Source organism: Mustela lutreola, chromosome 1, assembly GCF_030435805.1.
Source record: "Mustela lutreola isolate mMusLut2 chromosome 1, mMusLut2.pri, whole genome shotgun sequence".
NCBI lineage: Eukaryota > Metazoa > Chordata > Mammalia > Carnivora > Mustelidae > Mustela > Mustela lutreola.
In genome coordinates, this window is record NC_081290.1 from 283,071,713 (window position 1) to 283,088,809 (window position 17,097).

At 57.0% G+C, this 17,097-nt stretch overlaps 4 protein-coding genes across 6 annotated transcripts; 1 reads left to right on the forward strand and 3 right to left on the reverse strand.

The window, feature by feature from the left end:
- Positions 1-25: 25 nt before the first annotated feature.
- ZNHIT2 (zinc finger HIT-type containing 2) lies at positions 26-1,450 on the reverse strand. The gene has a single exon (XM_059146803.1). The coding sequence runs from the start codon at positions 1,266-1,268 to the stop codon at positions 75-77; it is 1,194 nt and encodes a 397-aa protein (XP_059002786.1). The 5' UTR covers positions 1,269-1,450; the 3' UTR covers positions 26-74.
- A 3,127-nt stretch (positions 1,451-4,577) lies between these two features.
- Positions 4,578-6,142, reverse strand: FAU (FAU ubiquitin like and ribosomal protein S30 fusion). Its single transcript, XM_059146884.1, has 5 exons — positions 5,997-6,142; positions 5,652-5,734; positions 5,417-5,561; positions 4,923-4,978; positions 4,578-4,753 (listed from the first exon to the last, which is right to left on the reverse strand). Exons 2-5 carry the CDS (start codon positions 5,724-5,726, stop codon positions 4,628-4,630), a joined length of 402 nt encoding a protein of 133 aa, XP_059002867.1. The 5' UTR covers positions 5,727-5,734; positions 5,997-6,142; the 3' UTR covers positions 4,578-4,627.
- Positions 6,143-6,192: 50 nt separating this feature from the next.
- On the forward strand, positions 6,193-10,245 carry MRPL49 (mitochondrial ribosomal protein L49). Its single transcript, XM_059146881.1, has 4 exons — positions 6,193-6,343; positions 7,734-7,884; positions 8,705-8,829; positions 8,948-10,245. The coding sequence occupies exons 1-4, from the start codon at positions 6,266-6,268 to the stop codon at positions 9,092-9,094; spliced, it is 501 nt and encodes a 166-aa protein (XP_059002864.1). The 5' UTR covers positions 6,193-6,265; the 3' UTR covers positions 9,095-10,245.
- Positions 10,150-16,533, reverse strand: SYVN1 (synoviolin 1). Of its 3 annotated transcripts, none has more exons than XM_059146863.1 (15): positions 16,401-16,533; positions 16,058-16,150; positions 15,815-15,967; positions 15,624-15,672; positions 15,096-15,199; positions 14,152-14,278; positions 13,954-14,053; positions 13,804-13,869; positions 13,593-13,709; positions 13,318-13,481; positions 12,910-13,038; positions 12,664-12,816; positions 12,401-12,587; positions 11,485-11,636; positions 10,150-11,403 (listed from the first exon to the last, which is right to left on the reverse strand). In XM_059146863.1, the coding sequence occupies exons 1-15, from the start codon at positions 16,530-16,532 to the stop codon at positions 11,297-11,299; spliced, it is 1,833 nt and encodes a 610-aa protein (XP_059002846.1). In that variant the 5' UTR covers position 16,533; the 3' UTR covers positions 10,150-11,296. The 3 variants fall into 3 exon arrangements, with proteins under 3 accessions (XP_059002846.1, XP_059002837.1, XP_059002856.1); XM_059146854.1 differs by having other exon boundaries at positions 12,664-12,819; XM_059146873.1 differs by lacking the exon at positions 11,485-11,636 and having other exon boundaries at positions 11,260-11,403; positions 12,664-12,819.
- Positions 16,534-17,097: the final 564 nt, after the last annotated feature.

The window sequence follows — 17,097 nt, forward strand, 5'->3', positions numbered from 1 at the left end:
GCTGTGAGTCAGAAGCAGGCACTGCTCACAGGGCAGACCAGTCACAGCTTTATTAAAGACAGGGAGATCCCAGATCAGCCCGGGAGTTCCTCGATGAGAATTCTTGGAGCAGGTGGCAGGGGGCCTCCCCAAAGCCGCTCCAACTCCCCAGTGAGGGCTGCCACCTCCTCTGCCGCCACAGCATGGGCTCGATGGGCCCTGGCACAGTCCAGAGCCAGCGGCATGAGGGCCGTCTCATTTTCATTGGTCCAAGCCAATAGGAACTGGCACTTCTTCCGCGCCCGGTAGAGGCGATCTCGCTCCTCCGTGGCCACGGCCTGCTTCCGGGCCCGGCCTAGGGTCTGTGCCAGGTGCCCCAGTGCTGCCAGTGTGTAGCCCTTCTGGTCTGCTGGGCCTTCGCCCATCAGGATGCGGGCAGCTTCGCGCATGGCGCCCCGGGTGCCCAGGGGCCCGGGAGGATGCTCGCCTGCTTCGAGCACCTGGGCTGCGGCCTGCAGGGCTTCCTCGGCAGAGGCAAAGACCTGCTGCGCACCCAGTGCTCCCGACACGCCGAGCAGCGTGGCACAGAAGTCGGAGACCAGTGCATCGTCGCCACCGTGATACAAGGCAAGAGTGTGCGCGTAGGCAAACAGCACGTTGGGCAGCTGGAAGCGCACGAGTGGCGAGGGCGGGCTGCGGCTCAGGCTGGCCAGCGTGGGGATCCGGGAGGGCACAGTGGGCGAGCGGGCCTCGCGAGCGTCTTCGAGAAACGGCTCGGCGGCAGCCTCCTTCGCGGGTTCCGGTGGGCTCCTCGCGGGCGTGGGCTCCAGCTCCGCAGGGTCACGGCCCGCGGCATCATCCACCTCTTCCAGAAGCCGCGGCCCGGCCCCGCGGCCCCACCACCACGGCCGCCACGGGGGCAGCAGCCGCCCGGCCTCGCCACGGCTCAGCAGCCGCTCGAAGGCCGCCTTCTCGGCCGGCGCCAGCAGCTCCCAGAGCCTGGTGAGGCCACCTGGCGCCGGGCCAGACTTGAGGCCCGCGTCCTCGGGGTCATCCTCGGTCTCGCGTTGCTGCCGCAGCCGCCGTAGGGCGCCGGCCAGGCGGCTGGGTGAGGCGCTGCGGCCGCGGAGCTCTCCCAGCACCTGGTCCCGGTAGAAGTCTTCGGCGCAGGTGCCGTGCGCCCGGTAGCAGCGCAGCGAGCAGTAGGGCACGTTACAGCGAGGGCAGGTGTAGCGCGCGGGCTGGGCCTCCCCGGCCGGGCAGAAACTGCAAGGCCCGGCCGGCTCCATGGCAACTGGCGCCCCGCGTACTAGCGAACACGCGCAGGCGGCCCCGGACAACTTCCGGTGCTAATCGGTTACTTCCGCCTCCTTGCGAGGCCAACGGAGCGTAAAGCCCCCGAAGCCTTTCGGCAACTTCCGCCCACCCTCGGAAGCCGAGCCCCGCCCCCACTGCCAAATAGCTCTTGAGCAGGCGCAGGAGTGGGTCGGGACGCACGGGTCCCGCCCTGCGCGGGAGGGAGCGAGGGCCGGTGCCCGAGGCCCGTGCTTCGCTGGTACCTGCTCGCCCCCTAGTGGTTCCTTGAAGCACGGTAAAGCGACCTGGCGGAAAAGGATCTTCTCGAAGCACCTCCTCAAAGGCCCCTAAATGCCCCAGGCCTATGGGGGATGTGATGCCTCCCTCCACTGGAAGGGCAGCTATTCTACTAGAGGACACAGACACATAAAGGGGAGTGCAGAAAAAGGGTGAAGATGGACTCCTTGGTCTAGACTCTGTATGTGTGTGTTGGAGGTATTTCCCCTCTTGAGAAAAGAGAAACTTTAACAGGTATCTGAACTCCTGTATGATTTCCCTCCAAATCTATGGTTCGTCCAACTTTAAAGTGCAGAATCCATACTGGGTGCCAGAAACACACTGAGCAGCAAAGAGATGGGGTCTCTGCCCTAATGAAGCTTAGTTTGTAGAGTGGGGGGCGATAACCCACACAAACCATGCTAGGGCCCCCAGGACTTGGTCCATCACACCCATGAAAAGAGAGCTGTTTCTTTAGTCCCACCCCCAGTAAGTTCTGCCTTCACAATCCCTTGTATTTATCTCCTTATGGATCATCTATTTCCCTCTCAAGATCTGGATGGATTTGAAGACCATCAAGTCCGCTTGTTTTCCACATCCCATTACTACTGGTGGTTTCAGTTACGAGTCCCTTATCTGGTTCCCTTTCTTGCCAGCCATCCAGAGAAACCAGCCAGAGGAAGCACCGGATTGATCACAAGTCAGAACGCATCAGGCCCTTACTTAAACCCTTCCCTATACTTGGTGACCCTCCGTTGCCCTTGGACTCAAAACCGAACTCCTGTTCAGGTCTGACAAAACCACACAGCTTTGCACAGTCTATTCCCAACCTCCCCTCTTTCTTTGCAACACCCTCCTTACCTTGAGACTCTACCGCTTACTTGTTAACTACCTTCCTCACTTAACCCACAAGAATCAAATGTCTAGAAGGGAGGTGACTGACTTTTCCTAAAGATTACTAGAGATAAAAAGAGCCTGTAGGCTTGCACACTTCCTATGTGGCAGGTGACCTAAGACCTTCACATCCTGTATATTCTTCACAACTCTCAAGACATGAGAGCAGAAATTAAGTCATTTTAAGGTTGGAGAGTTGGAAAATAAATGAAGCAAGGATTCAAACTTAAGGCAGTCCAAGTCTAGATACAAGGTCTTTACCTCATCTCATACTGTATTTTAGAGAACCAGCAGGTTTGAAAACCTTCACAAAATGGGTGGGTGCGCGTGTTGCTAGGGGAACTTTGAATGAAGCCCAGAGAATCCACTCCCAGGAACACTACCAACAACCCACCAACCTGAGCTGTGATTTCATGAACGAAGTTAGCTGGACAGTTGGAGCTACAAACAAGGTCACCGTCATGCCAAGGTCATCAGGCAAGGCTTTCTGTGGCAGCCACTTTCAGGGAACAGGCATGGGCAATGAAGTCCCAGTTAAGGTAAAATAAAAGGGCCTACAGCCACCACTGGGCTGACTGCACAGATCCACCTCAAAATAGTCTTAAGTCCTAGCTGAGCAACAACAGGCTGCTTACAACCAGGCACAGGTACTAAAAAAAGTAAAAGTTCCACAAGGTCTCTTAACTCTTCCCCCCTCCCCCTTAACCTCAGGCCCCCCACCACTGCCTCCTGGCAGTCTCTCCTTTACTGTCCTGCCCCCTGCTCTTTTGCTGTATATTCAATAAATTTCATCTCCTTCTGCTTTGGGTGAATTCTCTTTCAGGGCGTGCACCACTGACTTCCCCCCCAATAGAGGTGGCCCAGATTTTCTCAAGTAGGGACATACTGGACCTGTGCCCTGGACTCCACTAAGGCCATAGCTGGTTCTAAGTTTAGGAAAAGTCAGACTGCCCTTCCCTGATATATTTTCTACCCAAATTTCTCTGCTGATGCCTCCATAATCCTCCCACAAGAATTCTTATCTCCTCTGTTCGAAGAACAAGAACAGGGTGCCTGGATGGGTTATTCAGTTAATGTCTTAACTTGGTTTCAGCTCAAATCTTGAGATGGAGCTCTGTGTAGAACCCCATGCTTGGGATGGGGCTGGGTGTGTGTGTGTGTGTTTGAGCAAAGATTCTCTACCTCTGCCCTCCCCTGCTCCATTTCAAATAAACCTTAAAAAACAGGGACGCCTGGGTGGCTCAGTTGGTTAAGTTGCTGCTTTGGGCTCAGGTCATGATCCCAAGGTCCTAGGATAAAGTCCTACATCAGGCTCCTTGCTCAGTGGGGAGCCTGCTTCTCTCTCTTCCTCTGCCTGCCGCTAAGCCTGCTTGTGTTCTCTCTGACAAATAAATCTTAAAAAAAAAAAACAAAAACAGGGACGCCTGGGTGGCTCAGTTGGTTAGGCAGCTGCCTTCCGCTCAGGTCATGATCCCAGCGTCCTGGGATCGAGTCCCATATCGGGCTCCTTGCTCAGCGGGGAGCCTGCTTCTCCCTCTGCCTCTGCCTGCCATTCTGTCTGCCTGTGCTCTCTCTCTCCCCCTCTCTGATAAATAAATAAAATCTTAAAAAAAAAAAAAATTTAAAAAAAAAAAAAAAAAACCTTAAAAAACAAAAAACAAGGGCGCCTAGGTGGCTCAGTGGGTTAAGCTGCTGCCTTGAGCTCAGGTCATGATCTCAGTGTCCTGCGATCAAGTCCTGCACTGAGCTTTCTGCTCATCGGGGAGCCTGCTTCCTCCTCTCTCTCTGCCTACTTGTGATCTCTGTCAAATAAATAAATAAAATATTAAAAATAAAAAAACAAAACAGTAAAAAATGATTTGGCAGACTTGTCAAGTTATTTGGATTAGGAAATCTCCCCCAATTTCCATCCAAAGAGTTGCCATCTGGAGTTACCAATTTTCATGGTAACCCTTTCCCTACAGTTTACCACTGCTTCCCCAACCCGAGGCCCGTCTCTTCCAACCTGACAGTGCCAAGAAACCAGAACCAGGCCTCACTGTTCTAATCAACACACCACCAGCCCCAGAAGATACCCGAACAAGTATCTTCCCGAGGCCCTCCCTGTACATTAAGATGAAACAATGAAATGATTGAACTACGTAAGAGGCTTTATTGGGGGAGAGCCAGGATTACAATGGACTTAAGAGTTGGCATTGGGGCCCTTCTTCTTGCCAAAAGTGGGCACAACGTTGACAAAGCGCCGGTTGTACTGCATCCGCCGCTTGGCTCGGCCTGTCTTCTTCTTCTTTTTCTCCTGTTTGGCCACCTGGGAAAAGGGAAGGATCATCAGACCTCCCGGACCATCCCTCAGTCTTACCTCCAGGGAGGGAGAGGGCAAACAGAGGAAAGACCAAAGGTCTTGGCTTAGCTGAAAAACAAACAAACAAAACAAAACCTGCACACAAAACCCAAAAACCCCGAATACGGTCACCTACCTTGGGAGTCTGCCCTCTTACTTTCCCAGCACGGGCCAGAGAACCGTGGACTTTACCTGTGGTGGCAAAGAAGTCAGAACGCAGTTAGGAGAGCAAGAAGGCCCCACCCAGCAGAATCCTTTCTTCCTTAACTCAAGCCTTTAAAAATAAACAGGGACCAACAGGGGCTGCAAAGAAAGGTGCAGAGATATGACCTCTGACCAGGAGTGTTTAGTACAGTACGTTCCAGGGTTTCACTTCAGTATCTTCCAGCCCAACTTTAAACAAGAGCTGAAAAGTACCTTGAGGGATCCAGTCGGACTTGATTTCAGTGAGCGAACAAGGGGCTAACAAGTAATTGAAACAGAACTAGGCTCTAGCTCCGTCTCCCATAGACCTCTTAATGAGGAAGGTAAACAGGAACCACCACCCTGGGGTTAGGACACTGAACCCCACACCCCACACTCGTATTATGAGTTTACCGACATTTCAAAGTACAATGCTCCCCAACTCACCTCCAAGCATGCGGCCGGCTACTTCCAGGGTGGTCAGTGCCTCCACTCCACACTGACCTAGGGTAGCCTCATCCTCCAGGGGCGTGCCCGCCAGGAGCACGACTTGATCTTCAGGAGCGATGCCCTCCAGCGAGGCTACATGAGCCTATGGTAAAATAAGGCTCATCAGCGTCCCCGAGGAGCGAGACTGAAGAACACAAAAGGACGGTGCCCAGGCAGCACCACGCAGCCTTACCTTGATCTGGGCGACCGTCTCCTGGCCGGTCACCTCGAGGGTGTGTAGCTCCTGGGCGCGGACGAAGAGCTGCATGTCGGCGACTGACGAAAGAAAGGCTCGTAAGAGAAGAATGCTCTGGGAGAAAGGGGGTCGGGGGGAGGCAGCGGGCCGGCACCGATCGCGCTGAGATATAGGTGGTCGCGGGATCTCACGTGGGTAAGGCCGGGCCTGTCAGGGAGGTCGGGTGCGGACCGGGAGCTGGCCCTCAGGACACACCCTCTCCCTCTGTCTTTCCCGCGCCCTCTGACTTCGCGGCCCACCTGCTACTAGGCCCTCCAGATCCAGCGGTGGCCCAAATCTTACCTGAACCGCGGGCACCGCAGCCGCTCCTGCGAAGATGGAGTCGAGAAAGAGGAAGGAGCAGGGGCGCGCACGTCTACACTGCCTGCTGCGTGCCACGTCACTGCTGGGCGACCGCTAGAGCCTTTGGTTGTTGTACCGCCCACTGCAGTTCTAGCTCCGCCTCTTTACGCTTTGCGCAAGCGTTCTTCCGGTCCCGGGAGCGCGCCCCTTAAGGGGCGGGACCTGGCCGGTTGCGCGCGCAGAAGACCGGTGTACGGGAGAAGTTCAAGATGGCAGCGGCCATGTTCCGCGCTACGCTGAGAGGATGGAGAACCGGCGTCCAGCGGGGCTGTGGGCTACGGCAGCTGGTGAGAACGCTGAGCCTGGAGATGGGGAAGACAGGGCTCTTACTCCTGTAACAGTTACAGGAGTAACACTGTTACTCCTGTAACCCTGGAGCTGAGATACAAGATAGAGGCAAGGTGCAAGGCCTGTAGTGCGCCTCGGTGTTTGGGGCTTAGAACCTGATTGGTGGACCATTTGGGTGAGTCAGAACTGGGAGGGGCTGCCCAACGACTCCGGCTAATTTTTTAAAAGGGATACGGTTCCACAGGGTAGTGGTCGGCCCTAGATCATTGACGACAGTAATGAGAACCTAGAGTTCATGATACACAGTCCACTCCAATCTGCTTCCCTTTTCTCGTAACCCCGGGCCTATCAGGACTCCAGGGTATCTTTTGGGAAAAGTGTCCAAAAAGAATCTTCAGGCTGGAGAATGGGAGGACAGTTTGCGGAGAGTTACCTTAGGTAGATGGTTTGTTGATGTCTTAATTTTTCCTACATAGTAAAAGGGGGTAGTAAAATACCTAACTTGTGTCATTGTAAGAATTCAGTCAAAATACCCGTAACACATTTAGTCCATCCATTGCCTGGGGGTGTTTATATGAAGCCAGAATGTTCCAGGTAAGCGAGGGTCACAACGGGTGATTGTGAGTGGGATTATCACGATTGCTGAAAGTGCCTAATCCTGAACTAGAATATTTCAGTAGAACGTTTAGAGGAAGCTTTAAAACACTGAAAAAATTCAGTCGGTCAGACTTAGAGTAAATTGCCTTTTTTTTTTTTTTTTTTTTTAAGATTTTATTTATTTATTTGGGGCGCCTGGGTGGCTCAGTGGGCTAAAGCCTCTGCCTTGGCTCAGGTCATGATCCCAGGGTCCTGAGATCGAGCCTGGCATCGGGTTCTCTGCTCAGTGGGGCGCCTGCATCCCTCCCTCCCTCTCTGCCTACTTGTGATCTCTGTCGAATAAATAAATAAAATCTTAAAAAATAAGATTTTATTTATTTATTCGACAGAGAGAGACACAGCGAGAGAGGGAACACAAGCAGGGGGAGTGGGAGAGGGAGAGGAAGAAACAGACTTCCCGCAGAGCAGGGAGCCTGATGAGGACCCTGGGGTCATGACCTGAGCCAAAGGCAGATGCTTAACGACTGAGCCACCCTGGTGCCTTGACTATGGTTTTTGAGTCACACAGAAATCCTAAGGGGGCAAGTCCTTCAGAGTGCCTGAATTTCTTTTCTACTCTCACCTCTATCCTGGCCGACTGAAGTCTGGGGCTTTTCTGTCTCCAGGCTTTTATTTATGCCGTTTTTTGCACCTGTAGTGCTTCCTTTTTTAACAAGTTCTGCCTCTCCTTTGATGGGTGGGTGTGTAGTGGGTGGGCTCATAGTTGTTTGGTTTTTTTGTTTTTGGCCTCAGAGCCAAACCCAGGAGCCTCCTGATTACCCCAGCTTTATGGAGTCTGTAGATGAATACCATTTTGTGGAGCGCCTGATACCCCCTACCAGCATCCCAAAGCCACCGAACCATGAACACTATCCCACTCCCAGTGGTTGGCAGCCACCCAGAGGTGAGCTGGGCGATCGGGATGGCTTGAGGTTTATAGGGGGAAAACTTCCTCTCCCTACTGGTCTACCTCCCCAGTTGAGGCTCTGGATTCCCCAGTGGGTTCAGGACTCGTGTTGAGGTGTCTCAGGGCTTAGCATCTGCCTCGTGTTCAAGGAAGGGCCTGGGAAGGCAGCGCTGTTTTACTAGTACCCATCCATCCACACTGTCGGGATGGAGTCTTCCCATTCTGGAGAAGTGAAGCATAGAGAGAAGACCTGAAAGCTGGAACCCCCACTCCCACCCCAGTGGGCCTCGTACCATCTTTGAGAACACAGCTTGGTTGTTGGGCATTTCTGGGTTCAGATTTGACTTTGCTGTTCATTGCCAGTGTGGTCACGAGTTAGTCACTTAGCTTCTCCCATATGGAGTTTCAGCAAGATGGCGATAATCTGCTTGGTACATAAAACACTTAATACAGAGCCCGGCATGTGGTAGGTAGGTGTTCAGTGCTGTAAATCCCCGTTTCTTTGTGTCAGAGATTGCTACTAACCTCCCTGACCCAGGGGAGAAGTGCAAGGATTGGCCCCAGATGGGGATCTAAAGATATAGGGAGGCATGGCCCTAATTTTGTTTCTTCTTGAGCATCTTCTACTGCCACGCCCTGTGCTAGGCCTAGGAGGTTATCAGAGTGAAGCAGCTGGTCTTGGCTTCAATTTAGGGAAAGAGCAGGTGTTCTGACCTGAAATCGAGGTGGCTTTACCGTCGGGTGCACTGAAGGGCATGAGCTGAGGGGGCATAAAGCCTGGGGAGGTCTGGCTTCTCACTGTTCTTGCATGTAATAGACCCCCCACCCGACCTGCCCTACTTGGTGCGGCGCTCTCGAATGCACAACATCCCTGTCTACAAGGACATCACACATGGCAACCGCCAGATGACTGTCATCCGGAAGGTGGAGGGGGACATCTGGGTAAGTGAGGACATGGGTCGGGGGCTGATACTAACCCTTTCGGGACCGGAGGGATGGGAGTCTTATAAGGGGATGGTCTGACCAGGCTTGATGTGTGGTCTTCCCTCTCCCTCCTCAGGCCCTGCAGAAAGATGTGGAAGATTTTCTGAGTCCACTGCTGGGGAAGACACCGGTCACCCAGGTCAATGAGGTGACAGGTACCCTGCGCATCAAGGGCTACTTTGACCAGCAGCTCAAAGCCTGGCTCCTGGAGAAGGGCTTCTGAGGGCCAGCTGAGCAGCCTGCATGATAGCATTCCCCCAAGACTAGAGTCTGGGGGGTCTCGGGAGGAGTGAGGTGACTGTTGGAGCAACTAGGACAGGAGGTATAAATGCCAGGGCTAAGAGCTTGGGCAGGGCGCAGTCAGGGCTAAAGGGCTTCAGAGCAGGCCTCGCTCACTTTAGGGGGAATGTGACCCTCTCCACAGATGCCCGCGGCGGGGAGGGCTGCCTGCCAGTGGGGACCCTGCCTCTGGTGGAGCTCACTGGGCTTACTGTTCAGATTCTGGAGGTTGTTGACCGGTGGAAGTAACAGCCCAACCCAGTTGAGGGGCGGGTAGTGCAGAGCAGACCCGCTGAGTATGTGTCTTCCTTGGCCTTCACACGCTCACTGCTGCAGATGTTCTCAAGCCCTTGCTCTGGGCCAGACCTGGTTTGGTGGCGGCTGTGGAGAACACACAGGACTCGGGCGTGGTTCCTGGAGGTCTTCAGTTCCACGGGGCATAGGCATAGAGGGCCCTGGTCAGCCCCTGAACTCGTTCCTTTCACCCACGGAGAAGTAGAAGGCCCCTCGCCTGGGCTCCATTCTTGGGAGAGTTGGGCCTGACTGCATCTCCAGTCGACAGCCCGATGCTGAGTGATTAGCTTGAGTTGGTGCCTCCACAAGGGGGTGCTCGGGAGCTCCCAGCAGTCGGGCAGAGCCAGCCTGCCTTCCCTGGTGGCCTGGTATCGAGGCTAGACAGCGGCTTCGCAGGAAGATGCTGGCCTTTTGCCCCTGCCATCCCGACCCACGCCCCCAGCCCGTGAACCTTCACAGTTGCCCCATCTAGGGAGCTACAAAGGTCATAGGCCTGAGTTCCCACCCTCAAAGCCTGGCTCCCCTACTTAGCCTCGAAGGCAGGGAACTGAACTTCTTGGGGGCTCAGTTTCTTCATATGGCAAATGGGGGTAGCTCCAGAACAGTCAATGTCTTGTCTGACGAAACCCACGGCCCTGGGGATTCTCAAGTCGACAGCTCGAGCAAGCAGCAGCAGCCTGGCTTGCTGTTCCTGTGACACCCAGCTCCACCAGTCACTAAGGCGAGTCTTTATTTGGCTGTATATACAATTTAAGCTATTAAAATTTGTACAATATTTACAAATTAAATAATCATCTGAAACGGTCTCCAGCAACTCTTGTAACACAGAACCGAGGGGAAAAAAAAGACAAGGGCAGGCGGGCCTCAGCTCCTGTGGTCCCTACCTGGCCCAGTGCCTTTTCTAAACTGGAAAGACCAGGAGCCAGACACTCCTGCTCCTCTTTCCTAGGGTCAAGCATTCAAGTTCAAAGACAAAATTTAAGCCAAAAGACAACAGCAAGGAAGTAGTTCCAATTCTTCTGAACCCGAGACATTCTGTAAGTCAAGAAGTGGCCTTCCACAGATTCTGGGGCTCACAGTGGTTCAGGAGCAGACGCACGGGCCCTCAGCCTGGCGCAAGGCTGGGCAGTGGTTGCTGGGTGAGACCAGGAATGGTCTCACTTGATAGACAGACCTCAGGGAGAAAGGGCCCTGGGGAGAGGGGCAGGGCACCTCAGTGCTGCCCCCCTGCTCCTCCAGCCCAAGGCAGGCCTCTCCCTGAGCTGGGCGGTTGCCAGTAAGACACGGAAACACCACAGGGCACGAGTGACACAGCCACCATCACAAAGGGCCTCTAGGGAGTTTAGCGTAAGAAAAGGGACAGCAGTACCAATCTTGGTGGGTGGCCCAGGGAGCAAGTTCCTGGCCTGCCTCCAGGCCCTTAAGTTCACACATGGGATCGGGGCGCTAATACTGTTTAGCACGAAAGCGACTTCACAAACACACACACACACACACACACACACACACACACACACACAGGTGGGCCTTGGATGGGCTGCCCCTTCTCCCAGAGAGAGCTTCTCTGAGACTGCCTTCCTGCCTTCACGGCCCCAGCAGAACAGGCTGAAGGGTGGGGGAGGGAGGCTGGAATGGACCCGAGATCCCCAAGGCTGCCCGGGACTGGAAGGGCTGGAGTCAACTGGGGCCTCAGGCGTCTTTCCACTTGGCCTGGGGGATGCCTCCTCCTTTCTCTCAGAGCTGGGGGTCGGTGCTCCCTGGTGCACACGGAGAGGGAGCGGGCACTTGGTGGCGGGACGTGTTACATTAGGGCCGCCCGAGAGAGGGGAGGCAGGGGAGGGCCGGGGTAATGTCAGTGGGCGACGGGGGACTCCAGCTTCTGCAGGCGGCGGCGGCGGAGCTCTGCTGCATCAGGCTCCCCGTCCTCAGGCAGCTCCTCCGTGCCCAGTGACTCAGGAGCTGCGGACAGAGTTCAGAAGTGGAACCCAGAGAAGTTCCTTCCCCACTCCCCAGCCCAACCCCCAGGCTGACCGAGACTACCTGGAGGCTTTTCAGGCTCAGGGGCTGGTGGGGAGGCCCCAGGGGAGGGGGTGGTGGTCTCAGAGCTGGGGATGCTGGTGGGGGAGGCAGCAGTGACCACTGCAGGGGCCGTCTCCTCAGTGGGGCTGACTGAGGCAGCAGGTCGGGGGGGCCTGGGAAGAGAAGGAGGAAGGGGCAGGTGAGGCCTTGACATCCTGGCACGACTGGGCAGATTTGTCTGCCCCTTATGAGCCCTGCAGGGTAGCATCAGCGCTGAGGGACGTCTGAGGCCCAAGGGAACAGCAGACACAGGCGAGCACATGCTGTGGGAGTCCTCGGGGGCCCACACCGTAGATGTGCCATAAGCCACCTGCCGGCGAGCACTGGTGGTAGCCTTGTTCGCTCTGAGACTGCGGGGTGCCAGGCTCCAAGGGACACCCGCAGACTTTCCCCTGAATAAAACCCCACTCAAATCTCTGACTCCAGTGCCCCGCCAGGCCTGTGCCATCACCCCCACGTGCTGGGCTCTCTGCACGTGACCTGTGGGTGGGACTTATTCAAATAAGGCGAGAGTGGTCTCGGGGCAAGCGAGTGGTGGGACCAGGACCTGAACTTAGGACAGGCTGGTTCTAGGGGCCTTTATATTTGCTGACTCAGATCAGGGCCACTGGTTCTCAGGCACAGGGTCACCACTTGGGAGAAGGGCCCCGTGATGAACGAAAGCACTGAGAATTAGGAGTCGTCCGATTTTAGAAAAACCTGAAGGAGCGGGATTTGAAGTCCACGCTCTACTAACCGTCAGCCCTCCTGAGACCCAGGCAGGCCTTCTGCAGCAAGAGGACAGAGGCCTCGAGAACCTGGAGCTCCTGGTCTGCCTACAGATAGGTGGGCCGAGGCAACCCCAGCCGGGGGCCCTCCGTGGGGGCCGCGGACGTACCCCAGGGAGGCGAGCACGGTGAGGTACTGGTTGATCTGCAGCATCGCGGCGTCCAGCAGCGTGTGGATGTTGCGCAGGCTCTGCAGCCGGGCCTCCAGGTGCTGCCGCTCGTGGCCTTCCAGGGCCCGCAGCTCCTCCGGGGTCAGCCCGGCAAAGCCCGCGGGGGGCACGGGCATGGGGGGGAAGGCTGGAGAGAGGTCGAGGCTCAGCCTGGGTCCCACCGACCCCTCCTCCCCATCAACCCCGCCTGCGGCTCGGCTTACCAAAAGGTGGAGGCAGCGGCACGCCCATCCAGGGGGGAGGGAAGGGGAAGCCTGGGGCGGGGCCGGCTTCAGGGGCGGGGGCGGAGCCAGGGGCTGGGGCCGGGGCCGCAGCAGCCCCTGTGGTTGTGGCGGCTCCACTGGGCCGAGGAAGGGCTGCTGAAGGGTAAGAACAGTTTGGAGAATGTTAAGAGGACTCCGCTTCCATTCCTCCCACCCCTTGGCTGTCGCAGTCCCGGAGAAACTCACCTGCACTGGTGGATGGAGGGGCCCCGGCCTCTCCCGAGCTGGGGGGAGGTGGGACAGGTGGGAAGGGGCCCATCGGGGGCCACAGCGGGAACATGCCTGGAGGAAAGGGAGGCAGGAGGCCCTGGGGGACTGCAGAGAGAGAACAGGGTAGTGGGAAAAGATCCAAGTGAGACAGATGCAAGTCACACCCAAGGGGCTGGGTGTTAGGAACCCCGTCTTTGCTCCCAAGGGCCCGTCTGAACTCAGCACTGATGACCCATGACTACCAGCCATTTGATGTTTCTTCCTATGACCCCCTTCCCTGCCCAGACTGAGCTCCTCGAGGACAGGGAGTCTGATTCACCTCGTGTTTCCCATACCCAGCTCAGAACAGGGTGTGCTGAATGGCCAGATGAGGGGGCCACTCACAGTTGGGGGGCTGCGGCAGGAGTGGTGGGGGGTGAGCGGCCGGCTGTGGCCCCTGCTCAGCAGGCTCCGGGGGCGCAGGTGACTGGGTCGGCAGTGATGCACGGAGAACGTCCATGCGGCAGGTGGGGCAGGTCTGCTGCCGCTGGAACCAGGAGCGCAGGCAGCTAAGGGCATGAAGACAAGGCGATGGTCTGCAGATCCCCAGGGGGGCAGCCTTCCAGAGCCTTCCAGAGCCTCTCCCCCAATGTCCGGCTCCCTGGGCACCGCCCCCCCACCTGGTGTGGAAAATGTGGTTGCAGGGCAATCTCTTGGCCCCCGTCACCATCTCTTCTCGGCAGATGATGCAGACGTTGTCCATTGCCTGGAGTTCCTCTGGGGTGGCATCTGGATACCTAGTGAGGACAGGCCAAGGCTAGGTCAAGACCAGAGGCGGAGTTGGGGGAACCAGGGGCAGAGCTCGGGACGGCAGCCGTCCAGCCCACTTACAGTGTGTTCATGTTACGGATGGCGCGGCGGGACATGATGGCATCCGTCACAGCCTTCTTGAACTGCCTGCAAGACCACGTGCGGTGAGCGCTGGGTGAAGGGGGGAGGATCAGGTGTGGGACCGGTAGGGGAGGGCTGGGCTGGGCTTACCTCATGGCCAGGTACATGGGCCGGATGGCAAAGAGAGGGAAGGTGTGCACCTTGATCATGATAGTCATGAAAGCCATGTACAGCAAAACCTTGATGAAGCCTGGGGGCAAGGAGAAGTGCAGAGAGCAGCAGTCACAGGGCCTGGGAGGCAGGGCCGGGGACGCTGGTTCCGGTCCAGGAGGCCCAGGCTCTTCTCACCTGTGAACAGCTCCGTGTAGAGCATGTACACGGCCTTATTGTCCCAGGGGTTCTCGCTCTGGAGGTCCACGGAGTGCAGGACGTACTTGATGAAGATGGTGAGGACCATAGTCATCAGGATGGCGTACTGCGGGAGGAGGGGGCGGGGACGTCAGCACACGGCGCCCCCTGGCGGCAGCCACACACGGCTGGGGCCGGGCGTCTGCAGGGCAGAGCGCAGCGATGGGCAGGGACGCGTCACCCCTCAGCTCCTCCACTCCCCGGCTGCTGGGACTTCTGGTGACTCACCAGACCTCTCCAACCCTGGCAGCCTGTCTGTCCAATGACAGAATTAACTGTCCCTTTCTTTTCTTTTCTTTTTTTTCCTAAGATTTTATTCATTTATTTGGCAGAGATCACAAGTAGACAGAGAAGCGGGCAGAGAGAGAGGGGGAAGCAGGCTCCCCTCTGAGCAGAGAGCCCGAAGCGATGCGGGGCTCGTTCCCAGCAGCCTGGGACCATGACCCGAGCCGAAGGCAAAGGCTTTAACCCACTGAGCCACCCAGGCGCCCCCTTAACTGTCTCTTTCTAACGACATTCCTTTGCCGACGAAAAGCCACAGGTTGAGTGCTCGGCACAGGGTCTAGCGTCCAAGTGAGCGCTCAACCAGTGGGAATGTTGGCACCGAGCACCCCTCCTCACCCCGCTGTTCGTCAAGCTCATTCCTGCGGTGGGCAGTAGCCCACTCCTCGGGCCACAACGTCCAGAAGGCCCTCCCAGGGCGCCAGGTTGGAGCTGCTCCTCCCCATGCGCCTCCCTCCACGCTTTCCTGCTCTCCTGGGTGTGCGTGTGTACAAGGCAAGAGCTGATGCTGACTGACGGCAAGCCCGGCCCCAGAACAGGTGCTCGGGAGGGGTCTGTTGGGTTATTCGAGGCACGTTCGGTGCTACCTCCGGCAGTTTTACCTCAAAGCCAAACACCAGCTGCACAGAGGCCCCGCGGGTCAGGATGCTGTGATAGGCGTGGCTGACGAAGAGGAAGTCCAGGGTACCAAGGAGGAACATGAGGGCTGTGGGGACCCCCCCAAATGGGGGATTGGTGGGGTCAGCACCGGGCCTGATGGCCACCTCCTCCTTCAAGACCCCACCCTCCGGCCCACCACGGCCCTAGCCATCTAGTCAGGCGCCACACTCCACTGACCCCAGCCCCCTGGGAACTGCAGTTTTGCCTAGGAGGGTATTAGAGCGGCCCGAGCTCCAGGTGAGGAGGCCAAGGGCTTCGGGGCTGGGCAGCTGAGGAGCCCTGGGGTGGAACAGGACAGAGGTGATGCAAATTAACTTCCAAATTTATCTTTCCTGTACAGCTGTGGGTCAAGGGGGATGCCTGTGCTCTAGGGTACAGGACCACGGTTAGTGACTTGTCGTGTTCCGATCGTCCACAGAGCCTCTCGTCCCTCCAGCTCCCTCCTCGTCCCTCCCAGGGATCTCACTCACAGACAATGCGGCAGTGAAAGAGCCAGGAGATGTTGGGGCTGCGTTCCATCTGAGGCAGAGCAGAAAAGGGGCCCATCAGGAAGGCCGGGGCTTACCCCACATCCCCAAGCCGGACTTCACTGCCCAAGCCCACCCACCAAGCCAATCCCTGGCTCCCATCTGCTCCGGAGAACGCCCTCAACCCAACTCACAAAGTCCACACGGTCCTCAGCCAGCCAGTGAAAACACTTGAGGAAGAGAAGGAGGGTGAAGAGTGCAACAAAGCGGGGGCTGAAGTCGTCCCGAAACACGGTGAAGGCCAGACAAGTCTCAGTGACAGCATACCAGGAACGTTCCAGAAGGTGCTGGGGGGTGGACAAGGAATGATGAGGACCTCAAGACACTCTGCTTGTCCAGCTCCCTGCCCCTCGCTTTTGCAGTCAAGAACATCTTACCTCCATCTCTGCTGCCCTCAGCTGTCCAAAGAACACCTTGCCCATCACTTTGCCCAAGAGAAAGACAAGGACAAAGGCCTGGATGTAGAGGACCTAGGAGTGAGAATAAGCTATGGTTTGAGGTCACTTTCTGCTCTGCTATGTCTGGGGCTCCTCATTTGGGAACCTCCCCCAATGTCCCCATCCCAATTAATTAAAAGGCAGGCAGCTAGTGGGCTACTTGGCCTTTCTCCCACTTACCTGACCTCTAACTCCGCCCCCCCCCCCCCCCCCCCCCCGCGCCTCAAGCGGACTCTGCCTCCCCGCCCAGGGAGATTCCCCCTACCCTGAGCCCTGAACTCACTGCCATACTGGGGCTGGACTTGGTCAAGTACACCACAGTGGGGTAGAACTGGTGCTTGAGGTAGTAGGCATGAGCCACCACGGCCCCGGTCAGCGCCAGGCTGGCCGCCATCATCACTGCGGTGCGGAACATTGCCCTGGCCTGGAGACCTGCGTGGGGAAAGGGAAGGAATCACCCGTGTGATGCGTACACCGTGCAAACCCAGCCCCCCGCCCGACACGCAGTGTCACCAAATAGGAGTGGGGAAAAAAAAAACCCCAAACCCGCCTCGCCTCACCCTCACAATCATGACGCCAAGAACAGCATACGCGCCCCTATTTTACAAATAAGAAAATGGAGGCTCAAGGGGGGTTAAGCGAGCCCACTGACGCAAGGTCTGGAGCCTGGGTCAGTCTTGTTTCAAATCTAGGGTTTTCCACGCCGCCTGCCAAGCCGCCGCCTCTAGGGAGGCACGAGGAAAAGCAAACGTGCTGCAGGAGAGGGAACCGCTACCACGGCCTCTAAAGTGAAGATGATGGGGAGGATGCACACGCAGAAACCTCCAGAAGCAGGAAAGTGCCGCCTGGATCGGGAGAAGCCAGGCGCTGGGGGGCGCAGGTGGGCAGGCGACAGCGCCGGTGACAGCTCGGGCAGGGTGGGCAGCGGCCACGCGCGCCCCGCGGGAGCGGGCAGGATACGTCAGCCTGGAACCCTGGCG

Coding starts and splice junctions, on each gene's coding strand:
- FAU (XM_059146884.1), bottom strand. CDS start 5,726: ATGCAGCTCTTCGTCCGCGCCCAGGAGCTACACACCCTCGAGGTGACC. Junction 5,562..5,651: donor AGACGGTCGCCCAGATCAAG/GTAAGGCTGCGT, acceptor ATTTTACCATAG/GCTCATGTAGCCTCGCTGGA. Junction 4,979..5,416: donor AGCCGGCCGCATGCTTGGAG/GTGAGTTGGGGA, acceptor TTGCCACCACAG/GTAAAGTCCACGGTTCTCTG.
- MRPL49 (XM_059146881.1), top strand. CDS start 6,266: ATGGCAGCGGCCATGTTCCGCGCTACGCTGAGAGGATGGAGAACCGGC. Junction 6,344..7,733: donor GCTGTGGGCTACGGCAGCTG/GTGAGAACGCTG, acceptor TTTTGGCCTCAG/AGCCAAACCCAGGAGCCTCC. Junction 8,830..8,947: donor AGGTGGAGGGGGACATCTGG/GTAAGTGAGGAC, acceptor CTCCCTCCTCAG/GCCCTGCAGAAAGATGTGGA.
- SYVN1 (XM_059146854.1), bottom strand. CDS start 16,532: ATGTTCCGCACCGCAGTGATGATGGCGGCCAGCCTGGCGCTGACCGGG. Junction 15,673..15,814: donor CTGAGGACCGTGTGGACTTT/GTGAGTTGGGTT, acceptor GCTCTGCCTCAG/ATGGAACGCAGCCCCAACAT. Junction 12,588..12,663: donor GCCGCTGCCTCCACCTTTTG/GTAAGCCGAGCC, acceptor ACCTCTCTCCAG/CCTTCCCCCCCATGCCCGTG.
- ZNHIT2 (XM_059146803.1), bottom strand. CDS start 1,268: ATGGAGCCGGCCGGGCCTTGCAGTTTCTGCCCGGCCGGGGAGGCCCAG.